The sequence below is a fragment of the Argiope bruennichi genome, chromosome 1 (assembly GCF_947563725.1).
Source record: "Argiope bruennichi chromosome 1, qqArgBrue1.1, whole genome shotgun sequence".
In the NCBI taxonomy this organism is placed as follows: domain Eukaryota; kingdom Metazoa; phylum Arthropoda; class Arachnida; order Araneae; family Araneidae; genus Argiope; species Argiope bruennichi.
Window position 1 is genome coordinate 49,214,982 of NC_079151.1, and position 19,514 is coordinate 49,234,495.

Sequence of the window (19,514 nt, forward strand, 5' to 3'; positions counted from 1 at the left end):
TCAATTTTTTTGGTGCACATATTATTCAGGACTTCAAAATAAAATTAACTGATCTTGAAAGGTGAAATAATTTTGTACTTAAACAATCAAATTATTAATTTACTATTACATATAAATTAATTCAAATTTAGAATCGAATATTCTTTCGAGTCAAATGACAATTTAATCCTAATAGCCAATGAAATTAACTAGAAATAATTGGATTTAAACGAACAAGTGAAAAGAGATCATCGCATGCACTGCGATGTTTTGAAGGAATATTTTCTGAAATAAAAAAAAATAATTAATTAATTAAATAAAAACTACGAAATAAATAAAATGAAAGCTACAAAGAATCAAGGGTCAGTTTCTTTGGTGTAAATATTGTCCAGTACTCGTAAATAAAATTAACTGATCTTGTAAAGGATGTAATCCTGTGCTTCAGCCATCAAATAATTAAATTACTATTATGTATATAAAATGTGCTAACTTTTAAATCAAGTAAAATGACAATTAAATCCTAATTGTCAATGTAATGGACTAGAAATAATTAAATTTAAATAAACAAGTGAAAAGAGATAATCGCTTTCATTGAAAAGTTTGGAAGGAATATTTTCTGAAATAAAAGTTCTTGCTTCCTCTTACTGCTACAGTGATCAAGTAATCACTTTCCCCTACAGTAATAATCAAATTCAAATGTAAACAATGTCACGTTCCTGTTACATTAAGGAGAACAAGACGGAATTAATCCATTAGTTTCGTATCATCGTTATGTTTGAGATTCATTTGGTGCATTTAACTCAAGCTTTAATTAAGGGATTTGCAGATAATTGAGATAACTGATCTGGACAAATAGGAAGATGATTTCTTATGAATAAATACCTTTGATATATTCATACCAACAAAATATAAAATAACTTTGATATATTCATACCAACAAAATATAAAATACTTTTTATGTGTTCATAACAACAAAATATAAAATACCTTTGATATATTCATACCATCCAAATATAAAATACTATTGTCAGTATTACATCACTCTAACACTATACATGAAGCGAAATACTAATATTTTTGAACTACTTGTTATAAATTTAATCAATAATCTAATATTGGTTAGAAGAATTATTTTTTTTATTTAAAAACTTTCTGATGTATTGAAAAGGCTTTGTCTGTTTTCTATGTTTAGTTCAAAAGACAGTAACCCATGTATAACCCATTTATATGTATATTTTCTTAAAAGTTTCTTTTAAAAAATTCTCAAGATTCCAATGATTTAATTAAATAAAAAAAATAATTTGATCACTGTAAGAACTCATTTTTCAAACTCTAAAGCAAATTAGATCAAAATATTTGGGTGATTAGGAAGCTAATAATAATTATGTACAAAATACTTTTGATGTAAATATGTTATTATAAAATTTCATTATTTATGTTTTTTTATCCTTTCCAAATTTGATTCCTCTAATATTTAAATATAAAAAGGTATTAAATAAGACATACATCTATCATACAAGACTTATGCTTGATCACTAATGCAAAGGTGTTTCTGAAAAAGTATGAATATTATTAGGAATAAACAATTACATTTAAATACATTACGAGTATAGCGCATTTTATTGTGGTTAATGAAGTGATTTAATTCAAAAAAAATATTTAACAACTTATCTAAAAGAATAAAAAGAAAAAAATATTTTGAGGTATAATGCAGGCCCATCTGTTTATCTTCAGAATGTAGTATGGTTATAAATTATATAGCAGAGTCTTAACTAAGAATAGAAAATAAATAAATAGTAAACTATTGTTTGAAATCGCTAGGGAGGGCCTACAGTAAGAAACCAACATTTATTTTTTATTTTTTATTGTGTATACCTTTGCGATGAAACTGCGTTAAGAACAAAGAAGTCTTACATCAACGACATCTCGACCCTCCCTCTTCAGTTGAAAACAAACTAACCCTAATAAAGCCCTTTTCCACCCCTAAAGCTCTCCTCGAAGAAACCACAATGAGATCTAGTTAGACATTCTCAACAACCAGAATGGAAAGACAACCGAAGAGCAGTGGATAGGGGGTTACAATTTCCATCCCTAAACGGCTAATCATTCAAACAGCAACCTCAGAGTTCTACGCCCCTCCTCCTCTTCCAATTTTTTTTCGCCTCCTTCATTTTGCGTATAAAAAAGACGAAGAAAAAAAATGAGATACATTGCATATCAAGTTAGAGCTAGACACTAAAAAGGAGAACTAGAAAATATATGCATAAAAAAAAGGGAAAAATAAAAGGAATTCCCCTAGAATCGCAAACACTGCCTTCGGCAAAGTAAATAAAAAGAAGTGCATGACGTGTTGCTTTGATTACGCTCATGACATATCTTTTTTCCCTCTCTTTTTAAGATTAAGATGAAGAGGGAAAAAACGTTTGTATGTTTTCTTGGGAAAAGGAGGGATTTAAGTTTTAGTGGGAAAAAATTTACTTCAAGCGTTCCTTGGGGTTAACATGTTTATGGAATATAAGATAGAAATGCTTCCTGTGAGGTATACGATTTTCCTTTATTTTTTTACCTCTCTGAAGGATTTTATCTCTTTGGAAATGCATCGAGTATTATAGCCTTGAGTAGTTAGTACATTTTGAATTGCTGTTTCTTTTACGGGCTAACTTTATTTTTACTTCAGTTTCAAAGAAGCGTCGTATTCAGTGCCAGTGAATAAAATTTTCCGTCATTTATTTCTTATTGCTCGTATTTCAAATGAAAAAAAAAATCTGCAGATCAGTATATTTTCCATAAAAAAATAACAAAATGCATGCAAAATGAAAAAAAAAATCAGTTATCTCCAATATAAAATTCCTCCAATGCTGCATGCGATAAAAATGTACTAAGAAATTCAAGGTCTTGATTGCATTTAGGGAAATTTTGTTAAAAATGAAATATGATGGATGCTTATATTCTTAATTAATATTGCAGTTCGTACTATGAGCTTTCTTCTTACAATATATCAAGTCTGCATTTCATAAATGAGTATGAGATGATTTCTGCATGGCAATTGGTTCTCTCCACCCTTGTGGGTACATGAAAAGGTGGGGGCGTGGCTTCTCCCATAAATGACGGGACTTACTTCCTTAGGAAAAGGTTGTATCGTGGCCGGTGATGATTCTTAGGACTCAACCACATTTTCTGCCAGTGTTGCTTTTGCGGCGGTCCGGTCATTCAGGATTTTCAGTGTGGCCTCCGGCAGTCCGGTCATTCAGAGTTATCAGTGTGCTTTCCTGCCGATCATAGTAATCAGTTTGTGTTTCAATATCCCAAGCCTCTAATCTTACAAAAATAAGTTATTTCACATTAAAACATATTTTGTTCTATGTTGAATCTTTCCATATAATTATCCCGAAAAATATTTTTATAAATATAAATTAATTTATCGTAGATGAATTAAATTTTAAAAGCTAATTTTTCACTTACTTTTCATGAAACAATCTACACTGGGGTTCCCAGACTTTTAAAAATAGCAATCAACTTCAACCCGGAAGCACTGAAATTTTCTGAAGACATATAGCTGTTGTTTTTTTTTCTGAAAGAAATTTTATGGACCCAAAAGAAAATCTATGAAGAGAAATATTATTTTTAAAACAATTTTTCTAATGCGTGCCCTGGTGAAAATGTTAAGCCTATATCGTATTTTTACGAATTGCGGCAAGACAGAGATGATTTCGAGATTTTATAGAATGATACAGATCAAACTCTTATCTATACTATTCCGCATCTTTATGCTTTTATGTTCTTATTCTTCAAAAACTTAATCCGTGTGAACATTACAGGCAAGATTCTAATTTGGAATTATGAAAGTTTAGGCATTTAAAGGCAAAGTATGAGACAATTAATATTTTATACATATCTTTGACATTATTTACAATGACAAACCAGCAAACTCTGAAATATATAACTGATTCGCTTCGAATATCGTGTAGGAAGATGGATGTTTCTTTAGTAAAGGCTTTTTCATGATTCTGCTTTATATTTATAAGATAAAAAAAAGGTTATACAAAGTAAAATAATCTCTTTTTCTGTTACAGGAAGAAGATTTATATTTTATTTTGCTTTATTTCATAATAAAGACATTCATTTGGCTTTTTAAGCTTTCATTTTTCATAGCACATTTTCAATAAAAGATTTTTTAAGTGTGTATTTTATTATTTTCCGAAATAATATTTTTTCTGTAGAATACATGTCTGGTAAATAATAAATTTTTTTTTGTATTTTGCCTTTATAGTATTTTGCATTCTATAGAATCCCCAGACATTTCATAGAAGTCCTCGAGGAATTATAACATATTCGAATAATTTTAGTTTTTTATAGTTTCCCTAAAATTCTTAAGACATTCTATTGGAGTTTTATATTGTATTGTCACTCTCAAAAAACTTTTATACAACTTGTTGTAAGGATGTTTTTAAGTTCGATTAGTTTTGCTGAAGGGATAACGGTAATACTTACTGTCTCAAAAAAATTACAGAATACTAAATTTTTTCGTTATAATTCATATTAACTTTTTTCTTTTATCCTTCTAAAAATTTTCCACATTGCAATTATTTCAGAAAACGATTGAAATAAAAAATATATATATATAAACATTTCCTATTCCTTTTACAAACTTAATATTTTGCAGAAATTTTTAAATTAATTATTGCTTTATGATAAATTAAATAAAAAGTTAATATTTTAAGAAAATATTTCCTTTACTTAAGGCAATATGTCGAAAAATCGTCAAAACTTCAATTGTGAATAAAAGAGATTTTCATGGAAATAAATTTTATATTTGATATAAAACTTATTTTGCATGGACAGATTAATGCCTTTTCTTTATAAAAGGGAGTAAAATATTGGTTTTTAAAAGTATTTGTCTTCTATTAGCAAATAATGTGAAAATGTTTAAGATCATAATCATAAATCGGTGTCTCAGAAAAAAGTATTCGGAATAAAATTCAATATCAGCATAATAGGCTATTTTAAATTCAATAACTACAAAGAATTAATTTTATTTTTTATAAATTTATAGCAACAATATTTTTTTTTAAAAAATTGACTATGCTATAACTTGGAATTCAGAAACACATGCGATATTTTTCATTATATATACAACTTTACAAAATTATAATAATAAATAAAATAAATAGGTTTAATATTTTCATAGTGCTTGTAAATATTGTAGCATAAGGTATCACACGATTGCAATGAAAAACTTTTCAATGAGCGCCGAAATTTCGGGAAAAAATAATAATAAACCCAAATTTTGTGGGAAAAAAAACCAAAAAAACCTGAGTTCAGTTTTAACTAAAATTTAAAAAGTTCATTTATGTATTTTTCTGTGTTTTAAATCTATACACATTATTCATTTCTGTAATCATCGGTGAGATACCCCGCATTTCATAGAGCTAAAATTGCAAGAATTTATTTTATTCGGAGGTTCAATTGTTTCTGTTTCCCTCAAGTTAAGCTATTATTTATTTTGATTAGCGATGAAGAAACTACATGGATGCCATACAAAGAAAATGAATAGTAATTTTTTATTGAAAAATCTGCTTAAAAACGAATGAAACCATATTAATCATTCTTTTAACGCTTAACAAACCCATCAAACTTGTTCACTTACTTTTTTTTCTGGGAAAAATTTTGTAACTTCTCATAGTATATGCAAATTACAAACAACATAGCTAATTGGAATATATATTCAAAATATATCCTTTATAATTTCTTAATGAATACATGGTTTTAAAAATTATGTATTAAATATGCATTAACTTTATCTGCTTCAACCATTCATGTAATACATACTGAGATTTTATACAACAGAGAGCCCATGATATATATTACTCAAAAAAACTCTGTTACTCTTTTTGTATCTAATAAAACAAACAAAAGGCTTATTGATGAAGCTTTAGCTTCCAATACATTATTGAAATTGAATATTATCCTATCAGTTCTTGTAACATTTAAGGAAGAAAGCACTTATTTTTTATTATCTTCATACTTATTTTGAATATCTATTGTCATTTGAGCATTACTTTTCATTCAACTCAGTGTTCTTTTAAAAGCATTATTTGGAACTGATCCATGAATTCTTAGTAGGATTATGAAACCACAATGCACCCTGTTTTATGACTATTCTCTTGAATTATATTAACAATGGAATAATTTTTATGATTTCTGATAAAAGCGATAATAAAAGAAAGTTGAATTAACCTTTGGGGGCTACTTAATTCCAAAAGAATCGTAAAACTTGCATTGAATATTGCTCTGATCAAACAACAACATTTTTATTGGCATATATATTAAGAAGACGTTGAATAATTTACATGGATTATGTAATTGACGTCAAGGAAGGGAAAAAAGGATATTGTTTCGTAATTAATCAGTAAATTCTCATAAGAATTTTAATAACATTGAAAATTAGTTTTAGTTAAGCTAAAAACTTTTCTTTTAACATCTACTCTACGTCAATTCGGCTATTTATTTCATAATTTAATCTATTTCAATTTTTTCCTACAAAATGGAATGATATGTTATCACAATACCTAATTCTGCAAATTTTCCTAAGTAAAATTTAACTTACTTTTACTTAACATTTTCTTAAGTAAAAGTACGTACTTTTTAAAAAAAAATTTGAGTAAGTAAAAAAATTTTTCAGCAAATTTATGTTAGCACTTGTTAAGTTCTGTACTGATTATGAAGCAAAAACTATGGCTCCTTAAAATACTCTACATAACATATTTTTAGACATTTTTATTTAATTTGAAATGTTTTGTGTTTCTAAATATGAAATTTTGTAATAAATTTTTTAAATATATGTAAAAATTTCACTCAGTTTGTAATTGCTAGAGATTTAAAATTCTGTACATTTCTGTATTCTCAACGTTATTTAAGTCTTTAATTATTATTCCAATTTAACAATCTGTTAGTTAAATAATTTAAATAAAATTTTGATTCATAATATTGCTGACATTTGATTAAAAGAAGTTATTTTACAATGTCTGTAAGAATTACATGAAAACATAAAAAGGTTGTGCATCATGGAAATATATATATATATATATATATATATATATATATATATATATATATATATATATATATATATATATATATATATATACTTGTAGGTGTGTTTTTAACTTTTATGTAAAAAATTCGGGATTCTGCTAACTATTTTTATTAAATATTTTTTTTTATATATTGTTAAATAATTTCTTGTTGATGATACGAAACTGAAACTGTTTTTATTGTCCCATCAAGTATTTAATCTTACCGATCATCTTTCATTGTTGAAAGGTAAGAAAAATATTCTGTAAATGACATGAGATATGAGAAATTGAAATTTCGTTATTACAAAAGACATGCAATCTTAATTACATCATTATGACTACCAAGATTTTAATGAATGGCCTTATGATGTCATGAAACACGAATCTATTTAAAAATTTCATTCATAGAGTAAACAGAAAGGAGTAAAGCCTTTAACACACTTTTTATATTTGTTACAAGCTGATGCAAAAGAAAAAAGGCTTTATTGAAGAAATTGCAAGGAAGAAATTAAGTTATGCATATGAGATTTACTTGAAATTTAATCAACCTATGTTGTCAATGAACAAAATGGTGTTCAATTGTGGCTAGTTAATAAAGAAGAATAGCATATCTTAATATACTTTCCTAATAATACAACAATAACCTGTATTATTAACGCCTAAAACTACTACTTTTAGATTATAATATATCACTTTTGAAGCACAGTTTTTTTCTAACACTAATTTAAAGAGCTATTGTTCAAATCTTAATATTTATCTTATTTTATCTTTTTTAATTTTCTGAAAAAACTTGTAAGAACAATTGAAATTTAACTACTAAAAAAATCATTTGAGATTTTAACATTCGCATAATAAAATACTCTTAAAATATGCACTTGTGCTTATGATTGTGAATGTATTTCTATAATTTTTATTCATACTAGAAAAAAATATTAAAACAAATTTTAAATTCATATACGAATATAGCAGCGAAGATAACGAACATTTGTATTTCATTTATTTATTGATGGAAAAAAAAAATGTTTTGTTTATATTGTGTAAGAGATCTTTTCAAAGAAGTCTTGTTAAACTACGCAGTTTTTCAAACAATCAGAGCATCTTTTATACAGCTTCATACGTTAAAAAAAGGAAATAGAGAAACTTGTAGGTTTTCTTCAACAATAGTACGAGGAAAGAGTAACCTATTCTGTGACTTTTGCTGTACATTCCTTATACGGTATTCGAGACAAATCCTTCTTTTTCTAAGCTATTGTAATTGGGCATTGCATTTAGTATCGTAGTGAATCTTACATTAGAATCTACATATATTTTACTAAAGTGAACATTCACGGACGTGTTTCCAGACAATTCTTTTCAATCATTTGCGTTTCTCATGTTTTTGAATATGTTCTTAAGAAGTTCCTTTTTGCATATGAATGCTATATAGTAGAGTTGCAGTTTTGGAGGCTTAGCTCGAGATTAATTTTTTTTTCTATAAGAATCCTGATATGAATTTTGAATATAACAGTGATACAAAGCAAAGATGCTCTTTTAACAGTATTGAAGATTTTTCTTTTCTTAAAATTTGTGATAAATAACAATACTGTATCATAAAACTCAGAAGAATGTTAAATATGTCTTTTTTGAAAAATGCATTTAGTGTGCGCATTCTTATCAAAAAGAGTCTAGGTTTAACAAGGCAGAAAGTTTTATTTTAAAGAGGATTAATTTTAAAAACAATGTAGTATTTCTAATATTTATTTTTGTAAATTATAAGAATTTTAGATAAACAACTGTAATTATTAGAATTTTTTTCTATAAATAAATCTTAATTTTCCTCAACCTTTTATTCTAAAAATAACCTTCAGAAATCTGCAAAACAACTAATAAATAAATATGCGGCAAAGTTTTAAAAAGAAATCATAATTGTTTTCTAACTAGCATTAATCAAGCAACGTATATGCACACACCAGAAATACGAATAATTCATATTTATTTGTTCTCAAAATAAAAAAAATGGTTATAAAAAGAGTAAAATGGAAGAGGCATTTTAAAACATCAAAAAATATATACAACAGTTTCTATATCTGTTTTGGCCAGCACAGTTTTATTGACATAATGATAAGACAACTAAGTTCAAGTAATTTTTAACTTCAGATGTAACAAGTTGTAATCCTGTAGACTGGAAGGCTATGAATTATTGAAAATAATATTTATTGGCAAGTCTGAGTTGCTTTATTATTCATTTGTCAATCTCCCTTCACTTCCAGATACTTAAGAAGGCAACATCTAAAATGCATATCGCTAAGCTAAGAAGAATTAAGTTGTATGCCAGTTTTGCATACATTAACCTTCAATTAACGATTTTACCATCGGCATTTGTAAGCAATAAGTATTTGGGTACATTTCTCAGCAGTCTTGTAAATTGAAACTTTGTTACTTTTGAAAATGCCCATTTCTTCAATGAAAATAAAGCGAATGAAGGCATTGAAATATTTTGTTGCAATTATCATTTGAAGATCAAATTAAGAAAATGGTTATTCATTTATAAATTTAGCTGTAGTAACGAATATTTAGCCCATGTCACCAAAACTTATAATGTTTCGCCATATATCATGCCAGTTATGTCTATATCATGTCTAGTATATTTTCAACGACACTAAAAAGATACAGATCAAAGCTAAAACATCGCCTCGCATCCTTAAAATGTCTAGTACAAGATTTAGAATTTTAAATTCTGAATCTAATCTATTTTAGTGTACCATGTCAAAGTAATTTCAGTACACCTTCGAATCAGAACAGATTCAGAGAGATTTGTTCCATTCCATTAATTTCACAATTATAGTTACATTCTCATTTCGTTTATTCAAAAATGATTAAGTGTAATGAATGTTAATATTCTTTTGTGCATCTTATTTAATTAATTACCATTTTAATTAAATTTGTTTATTTTAATTTTTAATTAAAAATTCATTTTATATTTTAAATTTCTCAAAATGGGGCTTTATTATACAGCATCATTAAAAACAAATTAAATGATTCAAAATTGGTTATTTTCAATAAAATTTAAGAGAGGCAGTTTGCGTCAATAAAATAGAACATATGATAATAAAGGAAATTAATTTTAAATGTATCAATACATTTTCCGTGTTACTCTATGCGCTTTCATTAATGAAATTTGGTGTTGATCCATCTATTCATTTCCGTGTCTTTAACACAATATTCGTGATGTATATTTTCTGCAACATAAATATCATTTCAATGCTTTTGTTTACTTTCTTACTTAATTACCTTAATGTTAAATTTATTTAGAAGCTTGAAAGCACTTCTTAATTACCTGGAAATAGCTCTTATTCAGAAATTCTTCATAGTTTGGCTGCTTTTCCTCTACCGAAAATACCCTATCTTAATCTTATGGAACTTGTTCTGGTAATCCATAGGAATCATAATGACCGCGTAATAAAGTTCTAAAATGCTAATCCTCCTTTTCATTAGAAATGTTGTTGGGTTTGATGGTAATTTTTCACTTCTTCTTGATACTAACAAATATACATATACAGTTAATTATTAAAGAATCATGGTTTAGGAAAGAGCATTTACAAAATTTAAATATAATCTCTCACACAAAAATAATATTTTCATTTCTTGAAAAGTATTTCAATAAATGAATACGAATGGATCTTTAATTATATTTCCTATAAAATCAATAATTACTATGAAAACAACTATTCAATAATTTAATAAAAAGAATTATGTAACACTTATATATATTCTAGCCGAAGTATCCAACACTTCATTTTTTTATAAATAACTACATCATATCGTTTGTGGTCGTTATATGTGGGTTTTGAGTCGTAACATTTTATTCAAAATAAGTCTGTTCCACATGTTTGTGCAAATATTGTCTTCCAAAATTCATCTAACTATTTTTCCTTTACCATTATCAAATTTATAAGAATATAAAATAGATGCACTTCTCTTCGATAGATCATCCGAAATTCGGTATTAAAAAAAATCTATAATTTCAGTATAAAGAAGATGTACCTAATTTTCCACCTTTGTGATTGTAGAATGTTTTAGTTATTGTGTGAAAATACGACCAAATAAGCTCCTAGATCAAAAAAATTATCGAAATCTTGTGGTTATTATTTTCAGTGATCACAAAACGCTTTCTCTACATTATTCGATATTAACAAGGATTTATACTAATGGATTCATTTTTATTGGGATTCAGCAATAGAAAACTAATCTTATCCATTTTTGTGCAACAAAAATCCATCGCATGGGTGAGAATGAACCGAAGGCAATATTGGATTACTATAACCCGCAGTAATTACTTTCTTATGAGTATCGAAAATGACCCATCTCTACGGCGATCGTGAAATAAAGTAGGGCCCACCAATTTATCTTTGACATAGGGAGTAACTAATTGCCATAGATTTCCTGGGCGAATGTTATCGTAAGAGATACTCTATGTTTGCAATTTCTGTCACTTTGAATCACGGCACGAGAGCGCCAGTCGCAATCCTATCAAGGGGTTAGCCTCTTAGAATTGAGATTAATTACCTCCGAGTCAATTCCGTTAATCGAATCAGCTGATTGTTTAAATGGGATATTGATATTACCAGTGAAAGCCATCGTGGCAAATTCGACGAGGCAACAACTTGACTCATTCCCTTCCGATGGTTAATTGAAAAGACGATATTGCGAATGCTGCAGACCATTCATTATGGCGAATAAATGTTCACTAAATGAAGAAAAAGAAGTAGAAATGTTACTTGACGTCTTGTTTTCGAATGCAATCTTTTTCTTTCTGATCTAAAGTTTTATTAGTTCTTTATTCAATATATCTGTCATATTTGTTAAGCTAGTTCGAAAATAACGGATAAAGTTTGTGGAAATGTACTCATTATAAACAAATTTTGGTTGATAAGCATATTATTGCAATTGTACTTGATATATTTCCAATTGAGGATTTATTTTAGAATTCAAAAATGAAAAGAATTATAGGTTCCTATTTCGTAAGCAATCAAATTTTCTGGTAAAATTAATTTTTTAATCTAGATTTATTAATATGAATTTTGAAAACAGTAATTTTAATATATTCTGTTTTCCAAACTATTGTTAAAATACATAATTTTAAAATGTTTATGTATTCAAATTACAATATACAATAGTCAGGGTATATGAATATTTATGCATTTATATCCTTACATTACAAATACATTTATATTTATACGTTTACATAATTATAAGATCATAATATGTCATATAAAAAACTTGTATTGACTAATTGAAGATTAGATATGTTTCATTTTGATGAAATTATCAAAATAAAATCTGTAATTAAAATAAAGACCAATTTTATAAAACGCTTTTTTTAAAAAATAACGCTGTTTCATAGTTTTTTAAAACAAATTTATGAAACCACTAATTTTTTATATAAAGTAATTTATGAAAACGAAATCGTTTTCTTACAAAATCATTATTTTTTTTACTAAGAATAGAATGTCTATTATTTAATTTATATCTAATTAATTTCCCCTGTGCTTTAGTATATAGAGTTTTGATTTATATGTCATTCTACTCATCTGACCACAGTTCGAAATGACAGATGTTAATGATAAACGGAATGATTTTTCACAAAATATTTCCAAGTCAAACTCAGGATAATAATCTAAAGTTTGTATTTGTGCAAAAGGATATACGAAGCAACATCCATACCGTTTCACCATTAAATTCAAAAGTAAAGTATTATTACTCTCCATCTTGTGAAAAATAAATAAGAGACCCTTTTCAATGATCCTCTATGTTGATTTTATAATAAGATATGCCACAGGTTGCATTTTAAACTACGTAAGCTTCGGTACATTTCCGCATTCAAATTCAGCAGATTCCATTAAACTTTCGAACTTCTGCTAACACCAAAACATTTTACCAAAATCAGCTTTTAAGCGGGTGAGGTGTACATTTAACCTTCTGGCACCTTGAGAGGTAATTTCACATGAGAAAGATAAATGAATCTTTGTCACTGCGTTGCTTGAAGGAAATATCAAATTTTCGCTTAGGTCATTCCTTGTGCTTAGAACATCTGTCTTCAGGCAACTTTGAGAATGACTGACTAGTTAATAATTGAAAGTAACTAGAGTTGTAGGTTGTTGGGATCTGGATGCCAGAAGCAAAATTTATGTCCTTTAAATGAGAAGATTTTGACTTTTCTAAGCATATAACTACTATTTAATTGGTCATTGATAAGCTTCCTCTTTACAGGTATCATTCATTTATGCTGATTGGACAAGTAAATTTATGTTGCTACATATACGTTGAGACATAGAATATTAAATTGGAATAATATAAAGCCACATAATTTATTTCACTTTTGTGTTGAATATGCAAATAGCTTTATTAATAGCTCGCATTCAATGTCTATTGTATATAATTGTTTTTTTTTTTTTTTTTTGAAAAATCAGTAAGGGAAATAAACAAAATGAAATGTTGGAATCAGTTTTATGACCGTGCAGATAATGATAATCCTTAATATTTTCGTGACTTATAAACTTGTACAATAGTTTCAATTAATATATATTGTTCACTAATACATTAAATTAATAAATAAAAATAATATATTCTAAGACATTCTATTTGTGCCAAATTTTGTATTATGTACAATCTTTCTTGATCATATATATCTTCAGAAAAAAATTATAAAAGATTATTATCAAAAATTATTATCAAATCCAATATATAGAGAGAAAGTTCAGTTTTCAATTAATTTTTATAGAACATAGAACTCATATAACTCATGAAACATAGAACTTTTATAGAATTCATGAAAATATTTAACAAAAAATATACAACATTCTCTTTCAGATTTCTGTTTTCTTTTTGCATATTTAATGCGAAGGAATAAGACATCATAAGTATTTTAATTATATATTTCTTGAAAATTCATATTAACCATTTACATCTTGAAATCCGAATACCACATCTATTACAATCATACATAATAAAAACTTATTTGTGCAAATAAATTTTTGCGAAATATACTTTAATACAAATATGTAATCATTTACTGGACGTATTTACGTTCTATATAAAAATAAAAACAGTTTTTTTTAAATTCAAGTATAAAGCATTTTGTAAAGCTCAATGCTTAAAAATGTTATTTTTATGAGTAAAATGGATATTATGTGTAATTAGAAGAAGAAGTTATGCAAGAGAAAGTGAATAGAATTTATATTTTGGCTTTTAAACCCTGGATAATCACAGTATATGCGAAATACAATTTTTTAAATATAATTCCTGATGAAGCATATAATATTTAATTGCATATGTTATTATATAATAGGGTAGAAAATGAATCATTATAAAAATGTACATGAATTGTTAAAAAGTTTTTAATAATTTTTATTTGAATAAAGAGTGTTTGCAAGTGCTTTCTATATAAGAATATAATGGCACTTTAAAATAATTTATAATATTATTACATATTTGAATGGCATAAATGTATAAACAAATTGCCTTAAAACAAGAAATCTTTGGCATTTCGATGAATTATTATTAAAGTTTGATTTTCTTTGGATACTTGCTGAATTGACTCGACTCTTAGCTTAGATCAACCAGCACAGATATAAAAAGCGGTAACACTAGTTGACTAGTGGAAGACATGTTGATATAAAGTGCGCATGCTATTTTTATATTGAAATGTAAAAATGTAAATAATTTATTTTCTTATGTTTTCTTTACAGATTTCAGTAGTCCAGGAAAAACTCCTTTAGGCACGGGAGGGGACAGCTTATATCAGAACGTGAGTGGAGCACCTGTAGATCCAAAACAAAATGGGCCTTCAGCACCTGAATCGGAAGGAAATGTGATGTATGAAAACATGCCATTCCATCGACAAGGGGTAAGATGACTCACGGAATAATTTTTTATTTATTAAAATGCATGGTTTTGAATTTTGGAACCTGAGCACTTACTCAAGCTTTTTATAAAGTAACATCGGAATAGGAAGGCACTGCGAGATATTTAATATTGCTACGCCATTTATGGTCGCAAGGTGTTTGAATCCTAGTAATTTCATTATAAACAAAATATTGTTTAAGGACTTACATTAGAAAATGCTAATACTGCTAATATTTAATGAAATTATGATTATTTCATGAGAAAAAAACATATCTATATGGAATCTAAAAATGAAAATATTAATAGGATCTTCATATTTGAACTAAAATAAAATCTATTTAAAGATTCAATAATAAATGACATAACTTTTAAATACCAATTTTTATTTCAAAATAAAGAATCTTTTCATTATTAAATATATAAAAAGCAGATTAATATGTTTATATTTTGGAGGAAAGGAAGTTAAAATATCAAAAAGAGACCTTCCTTTAAAACCTTTATCATTAACTTTTGAATTTTTCTTTTTTTTTTCTTTTTACGAATTATAATATCTTTTACTTTAAGTTTCTGAAAGTTTATTTACATTTCCAAAATAAATGTTTTATTTAAATATTTTCTACATTGAATAAGCCGGAATGATTTACGATTTGTTCATTTATTAGAATTTCTAGAATTAAAAATATAATGGCTTTTATTACTATATTTCCTGAAGAATGTTAATCAATAGAAGTAATTATTAAAAACTCAGTAATAGAAATTGAAAGAAATGACAACTACGAATAATATAGTTTATAATTTAAAGTCTTTTCAAGAAAGACTTTAGAAGAAAATGATAGCCAGTTACTGTTCAACTAAAATCTTTCACATTTTAAACACTGATTAAATTTATGAGAACTTATTTTCCTAAGGATCTTTTCAAACAAAAAAGTAATAGAGAATTTGATACATATTTATAATAAATACAGTTTAAATATTTTCTGATTTAATTTATATTTCTCAAATAATAAATTTTAGAATTAATTTTCAAGAATATTACTGGGCAAAATTTTTTTTCTAATATTATAATAACAAATTGTATTTGTAAGTAATAATAATTTACGTTAGGAATTGATAGTAAGTAAGATTTCATTTTCACTAGTATTATCATTTGTTTAAAATAATTATAATATAAATTCATTATAGCATGATTAAATTGTATAATAAATATGGAAAAGTGAATCTAAAAGAAAATAAATAAAAAAAATAATGATTTTATTTAAATTGCAACAATGAATTCTTTTTATTATTTAATTTTTTCCATGCCAGTATTTGAAGAATTAATTGAAATAACATTCTTCTTAAAAATATTCAAAATGAATAATGTGCAATTGCAGTAAAGGCTTCACATAAGAAAAATATAAGAGGAAAATGAATATTATTAAGCTTTGAAAATTGCATACTATTTTCCATTTATGATAATGCTGAGAAAATCACATTTTGTTTAGTTTTTGAGAATTTGGTTTTGATTAAAAAAATTGCTAATTAATTTTCATGAAGAAATATAGGTTAAACTAAAAAATAATTTAATACTGGCGAAAGAGAGTTTTTTTTTTTTTTTTTCTTTTTCAAAAATACTTTAGAATACTAATTTCTGAGAGATTAAAAAAGCTTTTAAATAAGCCTTCCATCCTTCAGATGCATTACATTTGAAGGATGAAACATATTGATTAATGTTTTTACAAAGTTGTGATATATTTGAAATATGCATTATTATGACTCGTATTTCTTTGTGTTAAAATAAAACCTCAATTTCAAATTATTTTAAATAACTGTAAAGAATTTTAATTACGTAGCAAAGTAATATTTATTAATATTTATTAACATTGTTTGTCTTAGTTATTCTGCTATTTTAATGCAACAGTTTTAAGAAGATTTTAAAATTTACAATTTAAAAATGTTGCTTGCTTCATATTTTAAAATAAAGCAAGATTCATTTTTTAATTTTTTTTTTCCATCTTGTATAAGCAAAACCCCCAAATATTTTTGTACATCTTTTAAGAACTTGGCATTTACCCATCAAAAACGTAAAAAAAAAAAAAAAAAAAAAATATTACAAATTAATGAAATCTCATCGTAACGAATCCATTATTTATACAGAATTATAATAAAATATGTTGGATACCAAATGATGTTACTGAAAACTGGGGCCAGTATGAAATAATAACTATACTTAAGTTTCTTTATTCCGGAGCAAAAACGCAGTGGTTATTTCTCAATATTTTATAAAGGTTGGAAATTTAATAGGGCCAATGATATGATTACTGCCTTACGATACCGATGTTAGTCTTAAATATTTCTTGTCTTTCGGTATAGCCTTCAGCATGATGGGTACTCTGATGCAATAAATGTTCTACCTTTTTCGGCAGTAAAAAAAATAAATTAATGATTATTTTTTCTGTTGATGATTTTAATATAGTAGTGTACTGATTTAAGGATCTCTGAAATTTTTCAATAAAAAATGTCATGAAATTGTTTTTTCTTGTATGGTATCAAATCTTGAATCGAAGTAATCTCAATCTCAAATTAAAAATATTCAGTCATGATTTACTAACGATTTTTTCCAAAGATACTTAAAACGGTAAACCACTCTATTCGAACCTTATGCGTAGAAACAACTTATAATGCCTTAATTGAATGTTTCTAGATAGTGTCCATGTTGTTTCAGAAGTAATTATATAGTTGACACTATCAACAATGTAATATTCCCTTCCACATATTAACAAAAATACCCTTATTGTTTATGGAATTCCTTGAAATCTACTAACTGCATGCCTGTGTGTTTTACTCATTCTGCTTCCACCAGCCTGTGCCTTCATTTCCAAGTGCCCGCATGAGACAGTCACTTCCTGCAGATTTTTCTCGTGCCTATCAGAATGTCTTGTACTGTCGACAAGACTATAACCCCCAGCAATCTCAGCAGCAGTGGAACAGCTCAGACCAACGGTGGATATCGGGTGGCTCTATGAAAAGAGAGCCCTGCCCACAGCATGGGGTAGTGCCCGATTCTCCAGAATGGGCAGAGGTTTTACCCCATCCCAGAAAAAATGGGGGTAGCTCGCAGGTAGGTGAAGCGAATTGCAATTTTTAATCTCTGTGGTTCGTTCCCATAGAAATATATGACAAATGGTGGCAGTACCAATCAAAATTTTTATTCAGGACTTATGCAGTTATAAGCATGTTATATTTGGATTTAAACGTGATATTAAATACAGACATGCATGAGAGAATAAAATAATTGAAATTTTGGATTCAAAATGTGTAATAAGTTTCAATAGCAAAACTCCGGGCTGCTGGAAATTGGAACTCATTGATTCAATATTTATATGTAAATCCGAACCAAATATCAAATATTATTAAATACCGAATAACCACCGTCGTGTATTAAATAATATCAAGTGGGTGTGCTTATTCGGAGAATATGTCGGCGTTTTTCTTCTCAGCTGGTCAGGATTCAAAATTATGAAGCCAGTTTATTTTAATAAATATAAAGAAAGATAATTAGTTTGAACTAAACTGAACACTCATAGTACGTAATTCGCATATACATTAATAATGCCAAATTCATAACTCATTAATTTTCTAATTATAGAATGAAATCAACATTACAAAATTGAATAGCTCCTTTTTCTGTTTTAGAGAAATACAAACATGTATTCACATTTTAATAAAATTTCAATGCCACGGAGAATTTAATGTAATATTCCACTTAGTGGGAAAAGCAGGTTATGAAGATGTGTAATTTGAAAGAAGTTTAGAACTTCGTTACTTTTATATGTAATTTTTGGTAATCATTCAAAAGAGTATAAAATATAATTTCTCAATAAATATTAAAATAATTAAAGATTGTACATTTATATCACATTTTAAAATTTCATTCAAGAGTTATTTCAAATCTCAGCAAATTTTATTTAATTTCAGTTATTTATATCTTATTCATTTAACTGTAACTTTGTAGTTAAAAATACAGAATATATTAAAAAACAAAGAGTAAAGGAAAACTCCTATTATCTATCGCAATTTAAAAATTACAAAGCAGTAAAATCTATTTCGTATCGCATATTTCTTAATTTAAATTTCAGAACGAAAGTACTATACAGAAAATTCTTATTAAAATTCCAAGTGTTTTTCCTTCACTTCTTTAAAAAAAAAATAATGCGTTTCTGTAAATCGAAAAAGAAGCATTATTCCATCCTGTCTTTCAAGTACAAAAATAAAACGGTAATCGAAAAAGACATGTACAAGAAAACTATTATTTTTCAAAAAATAAAAACAAAAAATTTTTTTGTCTTTTTCATGAAATGAGAAACAGAATTTCAGGAAAACGAAAATCTATCCTAAGATGTAACTAATACCATTTTTTCGATTTATGATCTCGCGTAGGAGTAGTAAACGGCGAGGGAAAAATAAATGCAACATCCGATGAAATAATTCTATCGTATCACTTTCGACGACAATAACTGGAGACATAAAACGCGCTACCGAGTCAACTTAAAAGAGTCTGACTTTACGGAAGAAGTGCCCATTCATCCTGTAATG

The 19,514-nt window shown here is 26.8% G+C and overlaps 1 protein-coding gene across 2 annotated transcripts in view; it reads left to right on the forward strand.

Annotated features, from left to right (window-relative positions):
- Positions 1-19,514, forward strand: part of LOC129980966 (B-cell receptor CD22-like) — a 679,794-nt gene that overhangs the window by 649,314 nt on the left and 10,966 nt on the right. The window contains exons 14-15 of one of the 2 annotated variants that reach the window (XM_056091513.1): positions 14,783-14,940; positions 17,782-18,081. In XM_056091513.1, coding sequence (XP_055947488.1) covers positions 14,783-14,940; positions 17,782-18,066 — 443 coding nt within the window. In that variant the 3' untranslated portion in view covers positions 18,067-18,081. Of the gene's footprint in view, positions 1-14,782; positions 14,941-17,781; positions 18,082-19,514 lie in introns of those variants that run through there. The other variant, XM_056091523.1, reaches the window with a different exon arrangement.